Here is a 26045-nt window from a genome sequence, read left to right as displayed (position 1 = left end):
ATATCTTATTGTTTGTAATCAATTGAATGTCCTTTGAGATAAGCCGCTTTTCTAGAAAATAATTAATATCACAATATTGTACACAAATACATTTCTCTACACAATGACATGTTGAACTAAATAGAAAACTAATTTAATTTCGCCTAATCATCCTCCATAATAAATATAATAAGAGTAACAGGAACCGTAATAATAAAAAGCCAGTCATCTATCAAGTAATTTTCCTATTCGACGACTTGACCTCACATGTCATATTAATATAACAAAATTAAGGCAAATACAAGAATGAAATAATGTGACCTCTTTATTTATTGACATATTTTTGAGCATGTCTCCAGTTTTTCGAGTATACATTTTGAACTTACGACTGCAAGTGTAGTAACATAGGGTTCAACTTACGTGATAAGAGGACATTGTGGATGTTTCTATTTTGGATATTAACTAATGAAACTCAATTCACGTTCAAAAAATTCCGTCTAGAAGTTAATATCTATAGATATTGTATTGTTGGCTTTTTAATTACGAGGTACTACTAATGTAACTTTGGAAAATAATGTTACCATGTCGAAATGTCTGTGTCAGTTTTCAATGAACTCACTGAGTTCACGAGTTCTGGTCCGGGTGTTCTGGATTAAAATTGGTCCTACCGGGAATCGTACCTGTGACCTCGTCATTCAGTAACCACAATCCATGCCGTTTCAGACTTATCGAAATGACGAATAGATAGTGTATGTTTACGTCGTTAATGATTAACTTGAACGTCGAGGAATTGGCGACGGATCGTAACGATCGATCGAGACGACGAATCGTCTGTACCAGCAAAATTCTTAAAAACATCCTATAAATTTTCCTCTTTATTTCCTACCCACTAAAAGTTTATCAAAACGATATCAAAAGAGAAATCTCGCATTAAGTTTATTTCCACATAAAAGGTATATATCAATGTCAATAAGTAGACAACAAGCTTCCAATTTATTAAAGTATAAACACAAAATGTTGGAGAATAAATCTTTCTTTTGTAATATAAATGGGTTAGGTATAATATTTGTTTTACGCTTTTGTTATTCACAAACAATTATAAAATAGGTAGAATTTTAGTAGCTCTACTAGCTCCATGTGAAAGAGTTAGTCCAACGAAATACTGCCACCGCATCTATTTCTGAAGCCAAGCAGTAATGCTCACATTACTGCCTTTCGGTTTTGAAATATAAGGGTGCTGGTGAAATTACAAGCACATAGGACTTAACAACTTATGTCGAAGCGTAATGGGCGCAGAGAATGCGTCCTTAGATCTTTCGAAAGCACTTAGTGACACTGTAACTGTTATGGTTGTGTTGCTCTCACTGGTATCGTAAAAAAAGCAGTACGGAATGTCAATTTCATACCCAAGCGTAGCAGTCTTGTCTTTCTTTTGTTTTTTAAGTTCGTTCTTTTTTTATGATGAACCTTTGATGTCAAATTTCTCATGTCACAGGTCGAAATTCCAAATTTGGATTTTTCTACGTCCTGTAGAATTGCATTTTTATGCTAGATTAAAATTTAGTGCTTATCGATTGCGGAACAGCCGAGTAATCAATTCGGAAGTTATGTAATTTGAGTCTGATAACCATATACATAGGGCGCACTATAAGTTTCCGGAACTGGCCACTTACATAAACAATATTTAAAAAGTAATTACAACATTTGAAAATGGAACTCTCTGGCTGTAGAATACAGTTTGTTTTATCTGACTGTCACTTGTTTTAACATTGTCGTGTCATTTTAGAAATCGGTTGTCTACATCACCATGAATTTAACTCGTGAAAATTTTTGTAGTATGGTTTTCTACGACTCTAAGTGTAATTTACACACATGTGACATACCATGAGATTCGGGCATCTTTAGGCATAGATGAGTCAAATACAATTAATACTACACAAACATTTGGGTGTGAAAAAGTTATGTACTCGGTGGATTCCACACAATTTGGCTGAGACTCAAAAAACGGAACGCGTCACTTGGTGAAATGCCATGCTTACCAGATTCAACGAAGGGGCGTCATATTTGGTGTGGGACAGAGTAACAGGTGACGAAACATGGATTTATAGTTACGATCCCAAAATAAAGCAGCAATCGAGCTATGGAGAGAGAGTATGGGTCTTTCGTGATGAGCCGAAACCAATCAAAGTGGCGCGCGTGCAAAGTGCCTCTAAGCGGATGCTTCTTTTTTTAATAAAACTAGACACGTCGCTACTATTGCTTTGGAGAATCGTTGTACCGTGAATAGTGATTGGTACACGACCATTTGTTTGCCGGAAGCTATTGACAAACTCCGTAAAAATAACCGTAAACGCCGTATCATCTTGCACCATGATAATGCCAGTTCTCACACGGCCAGACTGACCAATTAAAATTTTTGAAGGTGAACAACGTTAACCTTATGAGCCATCCCGCGGACAGTCCCGACCTGGCACCTTGTGACTTTTATTTATTTCTAAAAATTAAGAACCAGTTACGCGGTCAACGATTTTTATCACCTGAAGAGACTGTCGAAGAGTATGAAAAATATGTTTCAAAGATTGTCATGGAGGAGTGGCATAAATGTTTTCAAAATTGGTTCGTTCGTATGAAAAAGTGCATTAACGCTAACGGAGAATATTTTGAGAAACAATAAATTCATTTCTGACCATTTATAGTATTTTTTTCTTATTCATTCCGGAAACTTATAGTGCACCTCACGTACAAACGTAGCACCGTGACTTGTATGTTTACGTGCCGTGTGCAAACGCACACAGCTTTACTTATAGTTTTATATTCAGGTTGCAAAGACCTTGCCTTATTGACAAACATACATATAATATCTAAAAAACACTAATTATTTACGCGTATTGTCAGCGACGTGTGACGCAACGTGAGTGTCCGGTAACTGGCCTTGGAAACGTCGGTACATGACACCTTTCAGCCAAAACTCAACCTTCATGAAGGTCGACAGATGGTGAGTTGTCACTGTCACCAAAAATGAATTAAAGTTTCGACTGTGGCGGGACCCCAACTCCTCGACCCTCAAGGTAGCATTGGCTTTCACCCGCATTTGTCTACTAGAAAATATCCGCAGATTTTGTGGAGTAATGAAGCTGTGACACGTATAACAACGACGTCGGTATCGCTGGATGCAGTAAATGATTAGGGCAAGTCGGGCGGTGCTACTAAGGCTGAATAGTATACATAATGGTTGACTATTAGAGACTGCCTTATGATATTAAGTCCGCCATGTATACTATATTGTATTATGCAAAAAAGTTTAAATTAATGAATAGAATGAAATCCATTACATTTAATGCGGTTATTGCTTTCACTCGATAAATGTATTTAACTTTAGCGTAAGCTATAAGTATGATAATCACAAGGTGCATTTCTTCTTTGTAACAGACATCCCTGTTCAAAGCAACTGTATAAAATAACTGTTATTACAACGGAAGTACAACTTGGTATCTATTTTAATATTCATACCAGTCACAACTCTAAGAGACAATGAAAGTTCTCTTTCGCAGATAGTTTCTTATGAAAGAAACTTTGCAACTAAGTTTGTAAGTTAAATAGTGCAAAGTTGTATAATTTTGCGGCAAACCTTGTCCATTGTGCTTTTTGCCTTTATAAAAACAAAGTTAACAGCGAAAGATGTAAGCTATGGCGTTTTTCTTTGCAAAGTTAGAATAAAATAAATATGAAATAGTACAGTATGTCAAAGTAGTCATGCTTACTTTGTACTTCAAACTAAACAAGTTTAAACGGTTTTTTTCTCAATTGTCCCTCCGTTATTAGAGCGATGGTGGCCTAGTGAAAATGGTTGGTTAATTGAGAAGTCGATTTGGGTCGAATCCCTGAGGCGGCATGTGCCTATGATTTTAATTTCTTACTTACTTACTTATTAGTAACTACTAATGTGCCAGTCGACCACACCATTTATCTGGTTAAGATAGGGGTAGAAATAGGAAACTCCTTGTCCTAAGAGTAGGAGAGCAACGGAATTCACTCCGGGACACTACCCAGAACACGGAACAGAACCAATTTAGAAAAGTTCACTCCCAATTTGGTCCTACCGGGAATCCAATTCAGGACCTTCTCATCCAGCGTCCACGTGGCAAACCGCTGGGCTACCGATATCGTTGCCTACCATTTTGCGTATGTTAAGTAGCAATACCTCTGGCTAAGGGTAAAGGGTAACATCGTGTTGAAACAACACGTATCCAACACGTATTAGACAAGCGCATAGGGAACTACGGCCTATATATACCCTCTTCGTAGAAGAGACCCGTGCCCAATAGTGGGACCAACAATGAGTACAAAATGATGCCTTTATTTTAATATCAAGTGACGGAACGAACAAGTCGTGCGCCTGATGGAAAGCTACACGCCTATCCGTAACAGTTGCAGTGCCACTCAGAGCGGTAACCTAACACATACTCGAATTTTTCTTTTTCCGAAATAATGTTAGTTCGAATTTTCATTCCACCGAAAACCGAATTATAACGAAACCGTTATTCTTTCAGGATATGTTGGATGTTTATCGCAAAGACACGATTAGGTTCGGTTAGGTTAGATTAAGTTAGGTTTGAAAGAAAAAACATTTTCCTCTCAAAATTACTTTCAAGGTTATAAAAATTCGAGCAAACGTTATTTCTGGAAAATGTCATTTCGGATTACTGATAACTTACAGATTACTGATTACTGGTAACCACTCAGAGCTTTAAGTCGCAAAGTTCTGAGGGGCATAAGTTGGCAAGTCTCATGTGCCTGTAATTTCACCAACACCCTTTAAAACCGGAACACAGTAATGCTGACATTACTGCTTAGTGGCAGAAATAGGTAAGGTGGCAGTTAATTCCCTGGACGAACTCTTTCACAAGGGGGTCTACTGCTACTTAATACGTAATTTAATAAAATAAAACATATTTAATACGTAATTTTCAATAGCCGTAAAACCAAATATATTTAATTAATTTACAAAAGGAGATTAACCTCTTTCAGATATTATTAATATTCTTTTGAGTATTTTAATATGAATTAGGTACGACTCCCCTATCATTTCATTATGTTGAAACGTGATATGTACATAGGTATCATAGTAAATTTTGACCATGGGTAAGAAGATAATAGCTGATTTCTGAACATTTAAAATTATAATGGTTAGCGATCGGTTATAATAAATTAATGTGAACTGTATAAGTACGCTTTTAAATTATTTTACGACTCTCGGACATTATTCATACGCTACGCATTAAGGCGAGCCTCGATTTTAGGAGGTAAGGTGCGGGGGACCGTCTGTCGCATCCCGCAATTCACGCGCTTAAAATTAATATGAATAAAACGAGAAAAGGCGGAGAAAGTTTGACACAGATACGACATTGACAAGCGCCTGATGGCCACTGACGGAGCAATGGGCGGCGCAGCGTGTCGTCAAAGGTCTGGGCAATTTTCAAGTTTTTGGATAAATGTGAATCAAAACTTTGAGGGCTTTAGTTGAAAACCAAAATTTTGCAGGTTCTCTGTAGTACTTAAGAAGAAATATCTCCATATAAAAATTATGTGCAAAGTTAGATATTTTATTCTTAAATAATTCGTTTTAGTCTGTTTTCAGGATTTTATACGATCGGTTAAAGTACACACGCCAGCATATCAAGCTACACATTGACGTATCTTGTTCCGTTGCACTGGAGGCGATTTTCGAACAAAAATGTGTGGTCTGATGTGCAGTTGTCCGTACATTATATCGTGTAACAAATTAGCACATTCTTTAGACAATATCCTTAGGTACAGCGTATATTTTTTATAAGACCGTTATACAATAATAAATACTTAAACCATTTAAATCTAGCAAAACAGTTTTTCTCCACTTCTCCTCCGATGACTCGCTTGAGGAGTGATCACAGTTGCCGATGTAGATTCGGCTTGAGCTTTTGTTTCGCGTCATCTGAGCCAAAGTAAAACGCACAATGTATTTTTCACTGTTATTGCATGGACATAAAGTTTTTATCAATTCCGCATCAATAAATGTGGTGACTCCTCTAACTGCGAAAATACTTAGATCCACGGAAAAAACATAAACCTGAGTTAAAAGCGCCCGCCCTTGCCACTTTTGTGATAAATTATTGCTCCAGAGTCGTGCTTTTTTTTAACAAAGTTAAAAAGAATTCTTCGGAAACTCTTCTTATTGAAAATGCGTGTTGTTTTTTTTTTGTTTCAGAATGAAGAATATTTCCGTGTAATTGTGAGATAAACGTTAATTTTATTTATAAAGAACGACGTTAAATGAGGAGCTTTCTGATTTTTTTGAAGTGATCATTAGAGCTTTTGTATTTTTAACTCATACGAGTATGTATAATTTCCAGAATTATTATTCATTTATTTTACGACCTCTGTGATCGAGTGGCGTGCACACCGGTTTTCACAGTGTCGTGCCGGGTCAGTATAGAAAACTAACTTTTCTATATTGTTTCGGGTCTGGGTGTTTGTGGTACCGTCGTTATTTCCGATTTCCATAACACAAGTGCTTTACCTGCTTACTTTGGGATCAGAACAACGTATGTGATGTGGTCTGATATTTATTTATTATTTATTTATTTATTTATTCAAATATGCGTATTCGATTGATCACGATAATTAATTGAAAATGTGTGACTTTGAAATATACAGTTGTGAAATGATAAATAAAATGTAGATTTTCGATGAAACGTCACAATTAGCACAGAAATCCAAAATGATGTAAGAAATAAAGCACTTACCCAGTTAAGTAAGCTTTCATAAACTTATGATGATAATGATTACATAGAAAGCGTTACTCTCATCAATTGCATTCAAATAACTTCCAAAATTCCGAAAGTATAAATATTCTAAATGAACTCATCCATTTAATTCTATCATATAAAACAAGATCAAATTTGCCTAATAGCTTCGAAGACAACGATCAAAGAAAATGTAATACCATCGTCGATTACTTAAGGAATACAAAGTTAAACCTAAATCTCGAAACAAAAGCTGAATTGCCCATAAGAGCCCTTCTAAGTACAGATAAGAATATTTTAACAGAGACATTTCAAAGAGGGAGAGAATTTATCAAAAGGTTACCATAGACGTTTACGGGGCGTACAAAAGAGCCGTGTAAATTAATTTCATGGACCTTTTCGTTAGCATCTGAATAGAAGACGTACTTGAGACTAAAAGGATCGAAGCACCCGCGTTTTCTAAGAGGGCTTATTATAAATTCGCATAAATACGTTGTGAAATAATCCCAGTTGAATTAATTCGAATGAATACGTTCAATGTTCTGGGAAACAATTATATTCGATGGGTGAAACGCGATGTCTCTTTGGCGTTTGATATTTAAGAGTGCTCTTTTAATGTGATGTGAAATGCGTGATGATAACTTTTCCAGGAATCATTGAGTTTGATTGTAAGTTCAGAATGGTTTATAGTTTGTTTGAGTTATATAAAGTCGAAACTATGTCATTTAATCTAAAAATGATTATGTTACAGAAGTAAAAATACATTAATAGTTCAATTAGACACTTCTGAAATTTCAATTTTATCTAAGCATTCCAGTCTATGAATGCAGTTCCTAAATTTCAACTCTGCATGCTTTGAAATTGTAAGCTATTAACATTATTGCCAATTACCACAACTCTGTAGGAAGCAAAAGCGAAAAATAAGTCAGTAGACGTCATCAGAAAATATACAATAAATACAATACATCAACCAATACACAGAGCGGAAGAAAAATTAAAAATCAAGTACATCAAGTGCACGAATTCAAAAGTAATTGAGGTGATCACGAAAAAATCACACAGAGGGAAGGGCAAAAGGAAGGAAAAGAAATGCGCAGTAAGATTTTCAATTTATTAAAAGCAAACAAAATTTTGCAAGCTTGGCTCTAGAACGAAAACAATGGTCTTGTGTAGGAAGGGATTGCGTCGGTCTCAAGTGAAAAGCTTTTTAATACAGTTGTGGAGATAATGAAATTCTTTTGCTTAGTATGAAGTGTTATTTTTTAAAAGAAAAGGTGCTTTTCCTCTTTATTTCGCAATTTGTGAAACGCCTTACCGACCTTATTCCAAGGATATTGTCATGAAATAATAGGCTAAATGACTACAATTACCATTATATTATAAATAAGATTTTAAAAAGAAATTTGCCATAATTAATTAATCCAAATTATTCTATGCTAAAAATGAATTCAGATACAATAGAAATAAATAGCATAGGTCCTAACATTGTACCCTGACTGACACCATATTTGATTAAGCAAAATCGATACCAACCGCTATCAAAAGTTTCACTTAAGTCTACACGTTGCTGACATGGATCGCTACAAAAAATATATTCCTCCTCCGTGTTTTTGAAGCACGAAAGCCATGTTTAGTGCACGACGGCTCCAATATGGCCTCAATAAGTTAACAAGCGTATGTTTGAACAGTATCGTAATTGCGTACCCAGATGCGGTGATTTATTACAAATTACATTCTTTATCCTCTGTTATTCAGAGGTCGAATAAAAAACTTAAATTACGGATATTTTCTTTGAACCGAAATTTTAAATTCGCTCTTTAAATTATGTTTACTGGCGCCAGATGTTGGAAAATATTATTTCCGTACTATATTGATGTTTGAGATTGTTACTTGAGAAAATAACAACTTTGATACACGTAACTTTCTAAGAAGCAACCTTCGTAATAAAATATTTACTTAAGTGGGAGTTCACAATGTTTTCGTACAATTATGAAAAGTTTATCTGCATAATATTGTTATGTAGTATTTTTAGAAAGTATTTGTTTTTCTATTTGTTTATCTTTATTATAAATAAATAATGTTAACGGCTTTTGACTGCCTTTTGTCTTATTTTTTATTTATTTGAATGTTTACTTAAATATCTTTAAGTTTTAGTATAAAATTGCAGGCAAAAAAGCCGTGATGAAATGAAGATTTGCCGGAAACAGCAATGAATTGCAAAGACTAAACATGTGTGGATAAAAAAATACATCATTAAAATCTACCTACCGTAACAGTAAAGCTCCTTGTAAAAGAGTTCGTCCAAGAAACTACTCTCACATCCTATATCTGCTGCCAAGCAGAAATGTGAATGCCTAAATTCAGTTTTAAAACTTAAACTTAATTAAAACCAAACTTGAATTTTAAAACAGAACGTAAATATCAGTCAGTCAGTCAGTAATATAACAGTCGTTAAAACCTAAAACATGTTCCCACCACTAAAAATTTTACGAAATGACGCTAACGTCCGTATTTGTAATAACAAATATTTCAAGTAGTAACACCTAGTCGAAAATTGTATCATGGTCTTTAAAAACTATAAGTATTTGTTTCTTATGAGGTAATGAATTTTCAAGTCCATGTGAAGTTATCTGTTTCTGTCTAGCTTAACTCTTTTGCCAATTCCATTCTAATATCCATTATCGAATCTATTGAAATACTTACTATTTAAAATCGATTTATACAAATTTCAGATCGTATTTATTTATTCGTTCTATAATCCATCATTTGTTTTAGTTAACATTTTATATGTTAGTGTTAAGTTGGTTTAGTACACGTATAAATTTCTCACACGTCATTAAATTCTGTGATTTGTTGGTTCAGTATTACTAGAACTGTCTGAGAACCTTCTTAGTATGGATAGTGGGAAGGCTGTAAAATGGACTACATGCTATCCATACTAAGGAGCAACAAGGAGACCTTCATTAATTTCTTACGTTGGGGCCAGAGAATCAGCGAGAGGGATTGCGGTTTTGTGGGTTGATGGGAGTCTTTATTTTAGGGATTTGTAGACATTAATTAAGCGTTTAGACAACTGTTTTCTTTATTTGTTTATTTTCCTTGTCCTTTTTCTTTTTTGTCTTTTCTTCTTTAAATTATACTTTGTAATCGGTTGTGTTATTGCATTAAATTAAATACAAAAACAATATTTTTATAAAGTTTTGTTTGAATCTTAAATAGGAAATAATCGTCACAATAAGTAATTCATTTTTATAAATGCTTGTGGTTTTAACTTATGAAATATCAACGCTTCTATGGGATATAGAATCTCATTATAGACTGATAAAAAAGGTAGGTAATCTATAAAATCATCATACAACTTTTTGATTAATTCTTACAGTGGCAATAAACTTTACAATGCGTTATTAATTGTTATAAATTCTTACAGATTTAACATATGTATATATGTCGATGTTATTGAGGAATGTAGATGCCGAAATCTCATTTTAGACTGATAAAGAAAAAGAAACTATAAATCATTATTCGCCTTATCAACTGGCCAAAATCAATCAAATATTTTTAAAGTATCAAAGACACTAGGAACCAATCTTTGTTTCATGTCGTCTGTGTTTTTGAAGTTTTACAACGCAACAAAAAGTAACGGATTGAACGGAAACTCAAGAATGAAAGGATCTGGTCCTGCATAATTTATTAGCATAGTCGTATGAATGGTAAAGCTGTCAGCATTTTGAACAACTTGTCAAGAGCGTGCATGAAAAAACACATGCGAGTGGAGGAAGCGAAAGAAATGTGTCAAGAGAAGGGACACCGCCGTATGTTACTGGGATCAAAAATTGATTTCACTTCTCAAAAAATATTCACCTCCCATCTTATTTCTTGGCCTCAATAAAACAGTTATAAACTTAATTACAACAATTAAGCAAGTTACGTCAAGTAACTGTGAATGTGGCGTTATCAATGGAAAATGTTTTATTACATTTTGCTAGTTTAAAACGTGCTCTATTTACTTGTAATACTTTTACATTTATTTCATCTTTCTTAGTGAATGAATGGCATATTCTACGACACGTAAAACAGATAAAAAGAGTACCGTTACTGTCAGTTGTAAGCTGAGCGACAACATATCAAAATCAGCAACACATCACGACGAGTAAGACAGAGAAAGAGACTACTGTCACTGTCAGTTGCGAGCTGAGCCTCAACATATCAAAATCATTACTGATGACTTTATTAATTGTATGAATATACAACGGTCATTACGCATTTGTACAATTTTGAATGAATAACGCACACCCTCATAACCCTGATACAGGGAAACCCTGTCTACAAATTACACCCAAACTCGCGAGAGAAGTAAATGTAGATCGTTCTAATATTTCTCCCGGTCCGGCAATCAAACATCTGCGTTGCAGACCAACATGCTAACCGTTCGGTCACGGATGCGGTTAAGAAAATTTTTTTTTTTTGACGGGGGGATATCTTTATGGATACCTCTGAGCCCAGGGAGACTCAGGGGTTATGTGGGGACTCTCCCTCCAGGCTGGAGTGCCTACCCCACTAAAACCCCCCCCGGGTTTCCCTCTCGCCGGTTGAGTCGGCGCCGTGGGATCAGTGAACATTCACCACGACAAGAAAATTGCATCCTGATTTAGAGAGTCCTACTGTAAAAATTTATAATTTTACTTGTTTTGCGCTAATTTCAAATCTAAAATGCATTTGGTCGTCTCAAACACTGAGTTCGCCAGGATTTTACTTAGTAGTTTCGCCAAGATTTTTGTAAATAAAGTGGACCATCTTAATTTAGTTGTTAAACATAATAAAAGTAGCGAAGGTGATGAGATTAGGTATGCACTAAACACAACGTAAAGTTGTACTATAATGACGTATCAGATGCCAAGAAACCTGATCGTTCAGGTAATCGAGTAAGCATAAGGTTTATGTAATATATAGGTATATGTAAGCATAAGGTTTTTCTAATACAACTCGAAGAAATTTAATAGTTAGTCCATGAATATACTGACCAGGTTAAATTCCATAAATGAGTACAATCTATTACAGAAGATTTGATAGCTCCAAGACAATACCTACCTTAAGTACAACTATTTGACCCTAATTTCACGTGAGCGTGGAAAATGCTGGCTACAATAAATACAATACGCGTATTATCCACCATCATCTATCATTTCTCTTCCTAAAATTCTGTGACTTGTGAGTGTATAATAAAGCTGTAGATTGCGGTGAGCTACACACTAAGAGATCTGTTGTCATTGTTTATTGTATTTATTTTCTTTCGTATCAAACGCACTCTTATTTCTATTTTATAACAGTTTTAATCTGTAGCTGAATATGCTACATACCTTTGGCCCCTGAGCTGACTTGGCACTGGTATTTGGCGTCATCTTCCAATGTCACGTCCCTGATGTCCAGGGAATAGTCGCCTGCAAAAAAAATACCTAATTTAGAAATAATATTTGAAAACCTTTAAATCATTACTCTCAACGTGGTTCAAGAAATTTTAAATTGATTGCTAAAGTTGGTAGACTGGAGATTAGAATAGTTTTTCAATCGATCTTCTCAAAATAGAAGGTTTATTCCAAATGAGGATTGGTGATTTGACACATACATACATTACATATACTTCACGCCTTTTCCCCATTGGGCTAGGCGGAGACAACAGTCTTCCATCTACTACGGTCCTGACGCACATCTTTTGCCTCATCAACACGCATCAGTCCTTTCATACGCGCTCATCGGTTAAGGGTACTCTTGACTACATCTGTGGTCTATAGATCCCAGACGCACAGATGCACAGACAAAGGGTTTAAAGTTATCTCTATTTTTGCGTTTGGGATTAAAACTATGAAGTTTTGTCTTTCGCACATAAAATGTTAAGGCTTATCCAGAAGAAGCAAATTCGCCGCGAATCGTCTCGCTCGTGTTGGAGTTGGAAAAACGGTCCAGTTGTGGCTAGTTTACCGTCGTTAGAAGAGACGAAAACGACGGGAAAGATGAATTTACTTAGTATATTCAATTCTTTACGATAGAATAACACATAGTATGTTTGTAAATTTGTATCGTTAAAAATTCTGTTATCGTACTCAAAAGATTCCATATTGTCTCATTTTTCTTTCTATTTCATCTTTAATCATTTCTGGATCAAAATTGACCGCTCCATTTCCCTAGATAGCACTCGCTCTGTAGTTCACACGTGAACAGAACGTAACCAAGGCGTTACAAGTATTACGATTCGCGGAAATCACGCCCGTAATTCCCGCGAATCGACAGTCTAGCGTATTGCACTTATTTACGCGTCAATTTTAAACCCACGCAATGCTTGTGGACGCGACTGTATAAGCGTCGAGTTTGATCCTTCTGCACAAGGTTAAATTTCAAAAATCGAATCATTTGTGTGTGATAGTTGGTTATTTATCAGTGATACATCACTAGGAACGATATGACATTGCTACTCTATTGTACTTAGTACAATAGTAAGTTCATTGCTCTAGTTGGAAGTGAAGTTTTGTACGGATATGTCACCAAATAATGCAAGACAATATCTAATTTCAGAAACAAAATGTATCGTACCTTCTTCATCACTGCCTATCATCTTATAACGCTCGTAGCCACTAAGGTCTCTGTGTAGACCGAGACCGAAGTCGTCCTTCGTCCATTGTAATTGACCTGCTTTATTCTCCACGCGGCAAGGAAGTGTTACCCTCGATCCAACTATGGCAGTCTAAAAAATAAACACAAAAAAAGGTATTTTTAATTTAATTTTAGTCGCATAAAACAAAAAGTCGATATATTTTTTACAGAAAAGGTGTTAGAGGTGGAACATTGTTTTCAAAATTTAAATAGGACCGCTACTATTGTGTCTCCTTTTTAACACGAAAAGAATCATCGAAATCGGTTCACGAATATCTGAGTAATCGTGTACCATACACAAAGAATCAGTCGAACTGAGAAACTTCTCCTTTTTTCGAAGTCCGTTAAAAAGAGACCATTATCTGTTTAATCGCAGATCTGCGATTCGTTTCACACACAATTAGTTTCTTTTACTTCGCTACGTTCAGTTCATTAAATCACTTGTTCGATGATACCGAGAATATGCTAAATAAGAGGCAAAAATATGTCACGGTGTGACATATTTTTGCCTCTTATTTAGGTTTTTGAAATTCCTATGGATTTTGATTTACTCAAAAATAAATAGGAAATAATGCCCTGGTGTAAGGACGCGAAGCTACACGTTGTCAGATTTTGTTCCGTTGCCCTGAAGGCTATATTCGAATAAAAGTGTACAGCTTGGTGCGCTGTCGACTGTACATAAACACGTAAGCGTTTAAAAAATTATCTTATCATCGTAAATAATTATCATACTTTATTATCTCCTCAATATTCATTCTTTATGAGATACGAGTTTGAGAAAGTAAGACATCGAAATGTCTTTTCATATTTTTTATGTATGTATTATTTCGTTTTGGAAATATAAAATCGAACTACGATCTTGACTGTGGATACTCGCAGTCAAGAACAACAAACGAAATGTACAATGTCCCGAGAATAAGGAGCATGTTGTACATAGGTCTTTGTTCTACGGATGAGTCGATCTATCAGTTGTGGTAGCCTAATGGTTCTACCTACCGCCCCCCAAGCAGAGGCGTGAGTTTGAATTCGGGCTCGCACCTCTGAGTTTCTTGGAATTTATGTGTGAAATTTACCATGAGCGTTTTGGTGAAAAAAAAAAAACATTGTCATGAAACCTGCACGACGAAGGAAGTTACAAAATCTTCCTACTAATAGCACTTTGTGGAAGAGTTTCTCCAGGGTAGAACTGCCACCTTACCTATTTCTGTCGCCAAGCAGTAATGTCAGCATTAATGTGTTTCAGTTTTGAAGGGTGTTGGAGAAATTATAGGCACATGAGACCTGACAGATTACGTCTCAAGGTGAGGGGCGCAGTGGCAGTGCCCCTCAGATCTTTGCGATTTGAAGCTTTGAGTGGTACTAGAACTGCTATGGACAGACTGATGGCTTACACCGGGCTCACGACTTGTTCGTCCCGTTACGTGGCTACATAAAAAAAACCTATTACTTAGTAAAATTTTGATCGCTCTCGTTTAAAATGCAGTTAACTTTGAAGTAAACTGTACATTTGAGAGTCTTTGGCGAATGAGAAATAATCCACTATTATTTTTAACTTTTAAATAGATTAGTTTTGTTAAGTAGAATATTTTATACTTTTTATAACATCAAGTGACGGAATGATGATGGTAAGCTACACGCCTGTTCATAACAGTTGCAATGCAACTCGCGGTAATTGCAATGCCACTGCGCCCGTCACCCTGAGACATACGTTGACAAGCACCCTTAACTCTTCAAAACCGGAAAACAGTAATGCTGACATTACTGCTTACCGGCAGAAATAGGTAAGGTGGCAGTATTTTCCGAGACGAACTCTTTCACAAGGAGTTGTACTGCTAAATATACGAATGTGTTTCAAACGCTTTTCTACAAAGTTATTTGAATCACATTAACTATAGTCCCTTGTTTGTTATTCATATTTCGCTTTTCGAAATGGATGTTTTATTATTTTTTAATTGACGTTTATACTAATAACGACTATATTAATGAGCATGGTTACTGAAATTTTAACATAACTTTACCAAGCAAACAAATAGCTATCAAGGCTGGGCAATAATGGAAAATATGTATTCGACATACAAATTTTGGTTGTAATAGAGCATGTAATGAAATGTTTACATTACTGTGTTCCGGTTTTGAATGGTAAAGGTGTAGGTGAAATTACAGGCACATGAGACTTGTTAAATTATGTCCCAGTGTGATGGGCATCGTGGCAGTGCACCTAAGATCTTTGCGATTTAAAGCTCTGAGTGACCTGTAACTGCTATGGCCAGGCGTGTCGCTTACCACCAGGCGCATGACTTGTTCGTCCCGTCACTTGTCATTATGATAAAGGTAGGTATTTAAAAATCTTATAGTGCATTGTGTAATTGATATTTGAAATACTTTTATAGGTTAGTATTTGGTAATTCATATTTTGAGATTTATCACGTGTAACGTTTCTAATTCATTGGAAATTGATATCGTATGACGTACTTTCTTTATTATTAGATTGTTCTTTATTATTTTCTTCGTCTATTCTCGTTTCTGTAATACAATCATCAATATTTAAGTTGTGTTTTAGGAACGTAATAGGTCTAATTTGTTATTAAAGCTGATTGATGCGGTGGCAAACGTCATACTTGACATACAAAAAGTGCCTGCTAAAAGACTATAAGCCAATAATATTTATGCATTTTAAACTACTTAAATTTTTAGGCGCTGTTGTCTTTAGGACAAAGTCAAAGCAGGTTCATGACGTAGAATTGATGGGGCTGCAACAATTGTAACAATATTTTGTTATTTCCCAGTAACTTTTTACGAGTAGTTGCTAAACACGTCTCACCGTACTATAAATGCCAAAAATAATTATATTTATATTATATAGCGGACAAAGATAATTTATATTAATATGCACGCCTGTACACTACACTGTAGCCTTTATTTCCATAAACGGAAACTCGATTGTGGCGTTAAATAAAGGAAATTATTTTATTAAATATGCTTAATATAAATGGGAATAAATTCAGACACCGCGTGTGCAAACGCACAATTCTTTTACCCAGTATGTTATGATGATGGAGGCAAAACTACCCAACGCTTAGAAAAATGAACATATTATTTATATTTCTTATATATTTATAGACACAGTTGGCGCTAGTCGTATAGCGTAATATGTTTACTTCTTACATAATGTTTCTTTTGAAAAATACAACATTCGTCTATTTTTTGCTAATATACTCCACTAGTTTCTTATTATTAATACAGTGGTCGAACAAATACGAAGAAATATTCCTTCAATACGACTGAACTCAAACCAGCGATTCTTGTCTCAACGTGGGTACAGTCGTTGGTTCTGGCCTTTGCGGCCAGTTGACAAGTCCGATGTTCCTGTAATTGCACCAGCACCCTTACCCTTTAAAAGTCAATCGCAGTAATGCTCACATTACTGCTTGGCGACAAAAGTAGGTAAGGTGGCAGTACTTTTCTGAACGAACACTTTCACAAAAGAGCTTTACTGCTATCGAAAAGGTTATGTGTGCTTTGTGCCGAAGACAGAAAGGCAAAGAGAGTTGACGTTTTTTATCATAAAACATTATAATAATAATGTGCTAACAAACCACACCAATTCCCTGTACACTGTATTAGTATCAGAGCATCAAAGCACTAATTGTACCTACTGGGAATCAAACCCGGTTGGTAGCTCCTCATCCAGCACCCACTGTAAACCGCTGAGCCACTGAGGCCGTAAAAATCATTATACTTATGGACGGAAGTGTTCAGTCACCCTGTTAACTGCTGAATGTAGAATATTGTTCATCAACATATTTATGTGACCTACTGCTGTGCATGGATCTCCTCTCAGACAGTAAATAACGCCAGTCGAATGTTGTAAATAATTAATAGATTCAGGCGTTATTTTGCGGAAGTCCATGTTAATAAAAATGGAAGTAAATTAATTTGGTGGTGGTTTGTGACTGTAGTTGCGCTATTTATTTTATCAGTTTGCAATGCGTTTAGGGCGTTATTGGGGCTGCACCGCTCCTACAGCGCCTCGGGTATGTTCATGGCGGCATGCACTGATTGCTTCTACACAACGATGCGCAAAAGGTGTGCATCGCTGGTGCGCAGAGTGCGGGTCAGCCCCAATATCGTCCTGGCTATGATATCTGACTGGTTAGATTATATATTCGGCGTTGTTGTGATAAACATGCCCGCTATGGTACCGGTTAGGCAGGCAATCGATTCCGACATTAATAAACTATGTAGTACGTGTAATTTTAATTAGAATTTTGGCTTTTATTTAATTTTATTTCAGTTTTATTTTATTTTTATGACCTTTCATTGTCGTTTTAATTTTGATATTATTTTAGTTCTTAACTGTAGGTATTAATTATTAATCCGATTTCAATGTAATTAATTTTGATATGGGTCATTGTCGCCCGAAACAAATGATTTTTACATAATTTATAATTATTTTTTTTTTATTCTTTTTTAATGTTATTTTATTTATTTTTATTAATTTTATGCGGAGGGAGGGTGGGAAAATTTAATGCATGAAAAAATATTCTACACGAACTATTATGCACGATTTACGATTTTGCACGATTTACTGGGTTCGCGGAGCAGCAAAATATTTACTTCCATTTTTATTGAAAGTAGTAAACCTTCTCCGATGTGCAAGTTTCACCGAAAAACTCATGGTAAATTTTAAATTAAATTTCCCACATCAATTCCGAAAAATTCAGAGGTGCCAGTCCGGATTCGAACCCACGGCCTCTGTTCAAGAGGCGGCAGGTCAAGCCATTAGGCTACCACGGCTATTTGAAGATTGTTAACATATGTATTAAATTTGTTAACGAACAGAATTTCCTTACTATAAAATCTAGACTTAACCCTAAACTCCAAAATCATATACAAAACTCTGTATATGTAACTATGAGTTACTTTACGGTAATAATTCTCAAATTAACTAGGGTTCCCCACATTACACAGAATGGGGATCAAACTCTACTCATAATGGACTAAGGACTCATCCACCTACCAATTTGGTTAAGGCAATAACATAAATCACGATGAAATTGGTTCAAACCCTGTTTCATGAGACTAGTGATGGGAATTTCGAAATATTTTCTATTCGTGTTCAAAATTCAATTGTGAAAAGTCTTGTTTTTTTATATAAAATTTAAATTCATTAAAATATTTATTTGTATTTACATACACACAAATGTTGAAGTAAAGTTTATAAAAATGAGTTACATTACATTTTTATACCAATCAAGTTTGTTAGAAACGAAGAAGCCGTGGTAGTAGTCTACGGCTTCTTCGTTTCTACTAATACTATATATTATTTCACGATAATTTATTCGAATAAGTGCCTTTAAACGTTGTTTACTTCTAAAGAATGATGTAAGCAATGGCTCCTATCTGTAGAGAAATCGAGTAGGTAACAACTGGTTCTCAATCAAAACCGTAAAATTTTATGATAAATAAAATAAAGTCACTTTACACGGACAGCCTTTTTAAGGCTGTTAACATAGTACTTAAGGTAGATATAGTTGGGGTACACTCCGCACATCAGCCTTGTCAAGCAAGCGAATAGGAATGCTGAGCCTTTAACCTTTTTGTCCACATTTCTCAATTGTATTTTCTATAAATCTTCAATTGTTGTGATTTCTACGTTTTGTACAAAAATAAATATAATATTTTTATTTAGTTACTAATCCAAGAATAACCCAAATGTGATTATGAATAAAATAGTAAGCCAATGTGAATATAATTGTAAAATTCGTAATCTATTCGAAATCTGAATACTACCCGCATCACTACAAACCGATATCTCAAATTATTTGCATTAGAGACTGTATTAGCTTCATTGTAGATTCATGGTCCATTCAACCTCTACGCAAATGGAAATTCATTTTGAAATTTTCAGGCATGTGTCAGCAAGAGGCATAACGTAAACTATTTTTATTTTATGACACCAAGTGAAGGGACTAACAAGATTTGCGCCTGGTGGTAAAGGACACGCCTGTCCATAACAGTTGCAGTGTCGCTCAGATCTTTAAATCGCAATGATCTGAGAGGTATTGCCATAGCGCTCGTCACTCTTCTCAACACCCTTACGTCAAAAGCGCTTTTATCACATGAAAATAGATAGAACTACATGAGTTGATTTTTAATTCGAAACTTAATCACTTTAAAACATTTATTTTAATAACCTCGACGTTTCGGACGTATTGCAACTTCCATGGCCTCGAAGGGACTGAAGAGGCGAGTATCAGCATCTTCTACCCGTGCGAGTTTTTCTGACTACCCGCACTTGATCTTCATTATTTAGTTGTGCACTAGGGTTGTAACTAGACCGACACACAACACCCACGACATCCGGCGATTTAAGTCGACTTAAGTACGTAATAAAGCCTCGAATTAAAAATCCAATAATGGGTGAAAATCGTGAATGTTTTAATCCAAATAGAACAGGAAACAAATTATGGATATATGAAATTTTATGACTCTCCTACTTAAACATAAATAGTTATCGACTAATTTTTTCGTAGAGAGTTGAGAGAGAGAATCTTAAAGTTCTCTCTTGAAAAGTTATCATTTGCAAGATGTGACCTTATTACGCCTAGGGTGCGATTTCGTTGAACTATGGCAGAAGATCATAATAAGCTTTGTACTCTAAAGTCATCTGTAGCTACGTCATAGCCCCTTTTGACCTGTTTGCTGTACTATTAATGGTAATTAACGTAAAAATAATATTTTTTTAAATAATTTAAGTGACGGGACGAACAAGTCGTGTGCCGGATGGTAAGCTACACGCCTGTCCATAACAGTTGCAGTGCCACTCAGAGCTAAATCGCAAAGATTTCAGGGGCACTGCCACTGCGCCCGTCACTCTGAAACGTAAGTTGACAACTCTCAAGTGCTTGTAATTTCACCAGCACCCTTCTTTCCCTTCAAAACCGGAACACAGTAATGCTGATATTACCACTTGGCGGCAGAAATAGATAAGGTGGTAGTACTTCACTGGACGAACTCTTTCACAAGGAGCTCTACTGGTACTTAGATATGATTTACATGAATAGATAAGTCGTTTTTTATTACAAAAAAATGTGTTTTCTATGAATGAAATGTCTAAAAACTATTTGTAGTCTATTCTTATATGATAGAAGTTCATATTCTCAGAAAAACAAAATGGTACGCGGAATAAGTAACAGTATACAAATATAAATAATTTACCTGATCCTGAGGCTCCATAGCAAACTTCTGTTCGTGATAACCACCACACACACCAAAAAATGCAAGCAACACTAAACACAAACTAAAATCCACTTTCCGAGTCCGTAACAACAGGAACAAAGGTTGAACACCCCTGCTTGTGACAATTCTACACTTATAGTTCGACATTTTCGTCACTCAACGACTATTTACGTAGTTTCCGACATCCGTTGCTCAGTATCCGGTTTCTATTTTTAAATTTTTACATTTTTAAAAAGGAAGTTTAGCTTCCCCTGTTGGCTGGAACGTGGCGTTCTATTTTTGAATAAGACCGCTTGAATTTAAGCGCCATGTTTATTTTTGGGTTCTTTTTAGTGTAATGATAAATTGTTATAGTTTTATGATTTAGTGGGTGTTTTAAAGGGTGCGATGATTGTCCATGTGTGATAATCTGAAACAAACAAAGGGGAAATTAGTATTTTTGGAAGACCATCTTTGTTATATTTAAAACAAAAGTATACAGAAAAAAGCTTATAAATAATAGCCAATAGTCAGAATAGAGTGTTCCAAATGAGTAGATAAATGTGTACATTATTGTTGTGGTTAAAACCAACAAAATGTTAATTACTTAGGAAATAGTTTTACTGCATCGTACGACAATAAATGTCTACAATATTACAATTAGTTAAATCAAAACTCTTAAGAAAGTAAAATCAGAAAAATTAAATTTACACAAGGACAAGGTGAAGATGGCCGAACAAGTGAAAGATCTAGAGTTAGATCTTCAGTCGCGAACTAAAGACCTACTTTCTACGCAGAAACAACTAGAAGAACTTTCAGCTGCAACTAATGAGCTTTTAAAGCTGGGTACTGAGTATAGAGAACTTACTCAAGTCCTTCTTCACGATGAGCTTAGTGAAACAAATGGTCCAGTAGAAATAAATCAGACTCCGTCCCCACCACCCACATTATCAACGCAACCAACACGTGCATCGTATGCCAGCGTTGCTGCAGGAAAACGTGTCTGCTCCACTACAACTGTTGAAGTTCGACACAGTCAACGGTCAACCAAGACTATTAGAACTCCGACCAGGCCATCCAGAAGAACGGTAGTTTTTTCTGATAAAATAGGCGTAGGACTAGGCCACCACCTTAGTAACCACTTAAAACAAAGGGTAGTCAACTATTGCTATCCAGGAGCTACTTTTAGTCAAATTATTACACTGTTAAGTGATTGCAACTTTGATAAATATACAACAGTGATTCTTATAATAGGTGATAGTACTAACATTAGTAAAAAAGAAGTAAATAGTAGCATTGACGTGTTCTTGAGAATTCATGAGAAGTGTGGGTGTAAATTCATACTAAGTGCATTCCCTTACTGCTGTAACCTAGGCATCGCTCGTAATAAGTATATATATAACATAAATTCGCACATACATAATTTGACTTGCCGTCATAGTGACGTTATATTTTGTTTTGACATTAATAAGTTCGTAAGGAACTTCAAACTTTTTGAGGATAATTTACTTTTACCCCTAAGGTATCTAAGACATATAGCTAGTTTGCTATCTTTTAATATTAAGGACGCTGTTATAGAAGATATAACACAGTCCCACGACAATGCTCCTACTTTAAGTAGCAACAGTATACATTTTACTAACCATAATTTAAACTAAAAAACACGACAACAGAAAAGTCTAATCGTTTCCATGTAGTACATCAAAATATTCAAGGCTTTTCTGGCAAAATATTAGAAATAAGTCTTTTTTTGCACGATATTTCCGTTGACGTGTTTTGTGTTACAGAACACTGGCTGAAAGATTACGAAGCCATTAACAATATAGAAAATTATGTAATAGTCAGTTCGTTCATAAGAAAGAGCTTAAGTAGAGGCGGATCCATGATTATTATTAAGCGTAACTTAAAATTTAAAGAGCGTAAGGATATCACAAATCTTTCTACTGAACGAACTATTGAGATTTCATGTGTGGAATTGGATCAGTTTGTCGTCTTATGTGTATACAGGCCCCCCTCTGCTAATTTTAACGAGTTTGAATTAATTATGGAAGACAGTTTAAAGCGGATTTTTCCAACCAAAAAAAACGTAGTAATATGTGGAGATTTCAATGTAAACCTGTTGGAAAACTGTTCTACTTCTGCAAGACTCATTAATTTATTTCAAAGTTTTAACTTGATTAATCTTTTTTTAGAACCAACTCGCATTACTGCCTCCTCTTCTACTTGTATTGATAACATCTTTTGTAACACAGACGCAGTGTCTAAATCAATAATAAATTGCTTAAGATCCGACCATAGTGGCCAATTGGCTTCTTTTAATTGTAAAATGAGCAAGAACGTAGACCAATTTCTCTGCAGACCGATTACCACAGAACGAATAATTAGATTTCAAAATAATATCGGCAACAGTTTAAATTCCCTATCCCATATACCGGAGGATCCAAATACTTTATATAACACGATATTTGGTTTAATTAAAAATGAATTTGACAATATATTTAAATCGAAAACATTAACTTTCCATAGAGAGACTAAATTCAACGACTGGGCAACAGTAGGTATTCATAAGAGTAGGTCTCGTTTGTATGAGCTATATGCTATGAAAACTTATAATACTAATTCCAATTTCATAGAATATGTTAGAATTTATTCGAAAATATTTAAAAAAGTTTGTGTAGCTGCTAAGGTTAAGTTTCACAGCGACAAAATTAGACAATCGATAAATAAATCTAAAACTACTTGGAGCATAATAAATAAAGAGTCAGGCAGGGTTAAACTACACGATAGAGATATAGTTTTAGAATTAGACAGCAAACTTATAAAATCTAAAGATAAAGTAGCCCAAGCTTTTGAATCGTTCTTTTCGGAAATTGCTGTGAACACTACAAAATCATTAAATTCCTCCCCTTCACTTGCTATTGATCTCCTAAAGGAAAATGTTAACGTTTGTGGCAGTTTATTTAATTTTCGTCATGTTAATCCACAAGACATCATAAAAGCTTTTAAGTCAATACATGTTAAAAAAACTGAAGATCTCTGGGGCATATCAACTAAAGTTATAGACTCAGTTATTAATCTCATTTCCCCACAGTTAGCTGTAGCTTTCAATAGGTGCGTTGACGAAGGTGTTTTTCCCGATTTAATGAAATACAGCAAGGTTATTCCCTTATTCAAAAGCGGTAGGAAAGTTGATCCTAGCAATTATAGGCCCATTTCAATTTTACCAGCTTTAAGTAAAATATTCGAAAAGGTTCTGCTAACTCAATTACTGTCCTATTTCGGTAGGAATCATATTTTTCATAGTGAACAATACGGGTTTACTAGTGGTAGATCGACTAGCGATGCGGGGGTAGCGTTACTAAAACACATCTTTGATGCTTGGGAAAGGTCCCAGAACGCTATTGGTGTTTTCTGTGACCTCTCAAAGGCACTTGATTGCGTTGATCATAATACTCTTATTAGTAAGCTGGAACATTACGGCGTAAATGGCAAGGCGTCGAAACTTGTCTCGTCATATCTCAACGGTAGAATTCAGAAAGTAGGCATAAATGGAGCGACTTCTTTGGGTTCTCCAGTAAAAATGGGTGTTCCGCAGGGCTCAATACTTGGACCTTTCTTATTTCTGATTTATATTAATGATCTGCCATTCTTTGTTAAGGACCATTGCGAAATAGTGTTGTTTGCTGATGACACATCCTTGATTTTTAAAACAGACAGACATGACATTAACTATGACCGTATTAATGATACCCTCTCTAAAGTAGTTTATTGGTTTAATGCTAACAATTTATTGCTTAATGCCAAGAAGACAAAATGTGTTAAATTTGAATTACCTAACGTAAAATCGACTAGTCCAAGCATAGAAATAAACGGAGAAAAGTTAGACCTTGTTAATAAAGCAGTCTTCTTGGGAGTGACCTTAGATAGTAAACTTCAGTGGTTTCCACATATATCGTCCCTGGCCAGCAGATTAAGCTCCGCTGCATACGCAGTCCGCAGAATACGTGAGCTTACCGATGTTAGTACTGCTAGACTAGTTTACTTTAGTTACTTCCATAGTATAATGTCCTACGGGATTCTCATGTGGGGTAAAGCGGCAGATATTCAAACCATATTTGTATTGCAAAAACGAGCGATTCGTTCTGTGTACCGTCTAGGCTCTCGTGTATCTCTCAGAGAAAAGTTTAAGGAGACTGGTATCATGACTGTGGCATCACAGTACATTTACTCAAATATTTTATATGCCCGTAAAAATATACATAATTTCAATAAGAAAGAAGATATCCATAATATTAACCTTAGAGCTAAGTCCAAACTCATGGTACCACGATTTCGTTTAACCAAGGTAAACAACTCTTTTATGGGGAACTGTATACGTTTTTACAATAAGATTCCGGAGCATATATTAAGTTTATCATTTCCTAAGTTTAAAAAGTACATTAAAAATATTTTGATCGAAAAAGCATATTACAAAATTGAAGACTACGTGTTAGATAAAGATGTATGGAAAGACGACATGGCTCCAGAATCCACACAAATTTGATTCAAAATGTATTCCATAGCATTTAAGTTTATTTGAAAAGAGCAATCCCTAGAGTTTCTTGCTCGTTCTTCTCAGGGAGGTCAGCGTAGTGAACGAGCAGTACCTTAAATGTGACGTTTTCAAGTGTAAATTTATTTTACCTATGGAATAAATCATCTTTGACTTTGACTTTGACTTTGACAAGCTATTAGTTTTAGCTGATTAAAAATGTTTACTTTTGTGAAATGTCAGTTATGTAAGTACTGCATTTTTTACATGGCGTCACTTAAATGATGAGTATAGTCTATCTTTTTTGAAGATGGAGTAAAATGACAGATTATTGTTCCGAAGTGAAGTCAATAAATATTCCATCGACTATCGACTGAATGTTGGTTACGCTTATACAATAAATAACCGAACTTGTTCCAGTTGAATCGCCAATTATTCGTCCAACTGCTGGGCGCAGATTAATTTGAATCGTCAATTTTTGTTAGTTCGTACATTTACATACTACATTTAGAACTATTATTGCTATTAAAAATACAAACAGGTGACGTATTTTCAAGTTCTTCATTTTAATTCAATATAGATATTCAAATACACGTATTCTCATTAAAATGTATGTGAATAAATTTCGATACAGGCCAACTGTCAAAATATGAATAAAAAATAAATAAAAAATAAAATTATTTTTTTACAGACAAAGAGTTACATAATTTGTTAGTAATAATAATAAGAAAAGTGCATATAAATTAGTGTTAGTAGATATATTTTTTTTACTTTATCTTTTTCAAATCACTTTTCTCATGAAGCATTGCCACATGGGAGAGGTAATCCTAACAGCTACAGTTTGTAGAATGCTGTTGGGGCTGTCCCGCACTCTGCCCAGCTCACTC

The 26045-nt window shown here is 35.2% G+C and overlaps 1 protein-coding gene across 3 annotated transcripts in view; it reads right to left on the bottom strand.

Annotated features, from left to right (window-relative positions):
• LOC113233600 (irregular chiasm C-roughest protein-like) overlaps window positions 1-26045 on the bottom strand; it is a 214487-nt gene that overhangs the window by 50169 nt on the left and 138273 nt on the right. For all 3 annotated transcript variants that reach the window (XM_026468750.1, XM_026468749.1, XM_026468751.1), the window contains 3 exons: window positions 20628-21057; window positions 13347-13497; window positions 12119-12199 (listed from right to left, as the gene is read on the bottom strand). In XM_026468750.1, coding sequence (XP_026324535.1) covers window positions 12119-12199; window positions 13347-13497; window positions 20628-20795 — 400 coding nt within the window. In that variant the 5' untranslated portion in view covers window positions 20796-21057. The remainder of the gene's footprint in view (window positions 1-12118; window positions 12200-13346; window positions 13498-20627; window positions 21058-26045) is intronic.

Source organism: Hyposmocoma kahamanoa, unplaced genomic scaffold, assembly GCF_003589595.1.
Source record: "Hyposmocoma kahamanoa isolate Upper Pololo Valley unplaced genomic scaffold, ASM358959v1 79, whole genome shotgun sequence".
NCBI classification, from domain to species: domain Eukaryota; kingdom Metazoa; phylum Arthropoda; class Insecta; order Lepidoptera; family Cosmopterigidae; genus Hyposmocoma; species Hyposmocoma kahamanoa.
This window is presented reverse-complemented; position numbering and strand designations above follow the sequence as displayed.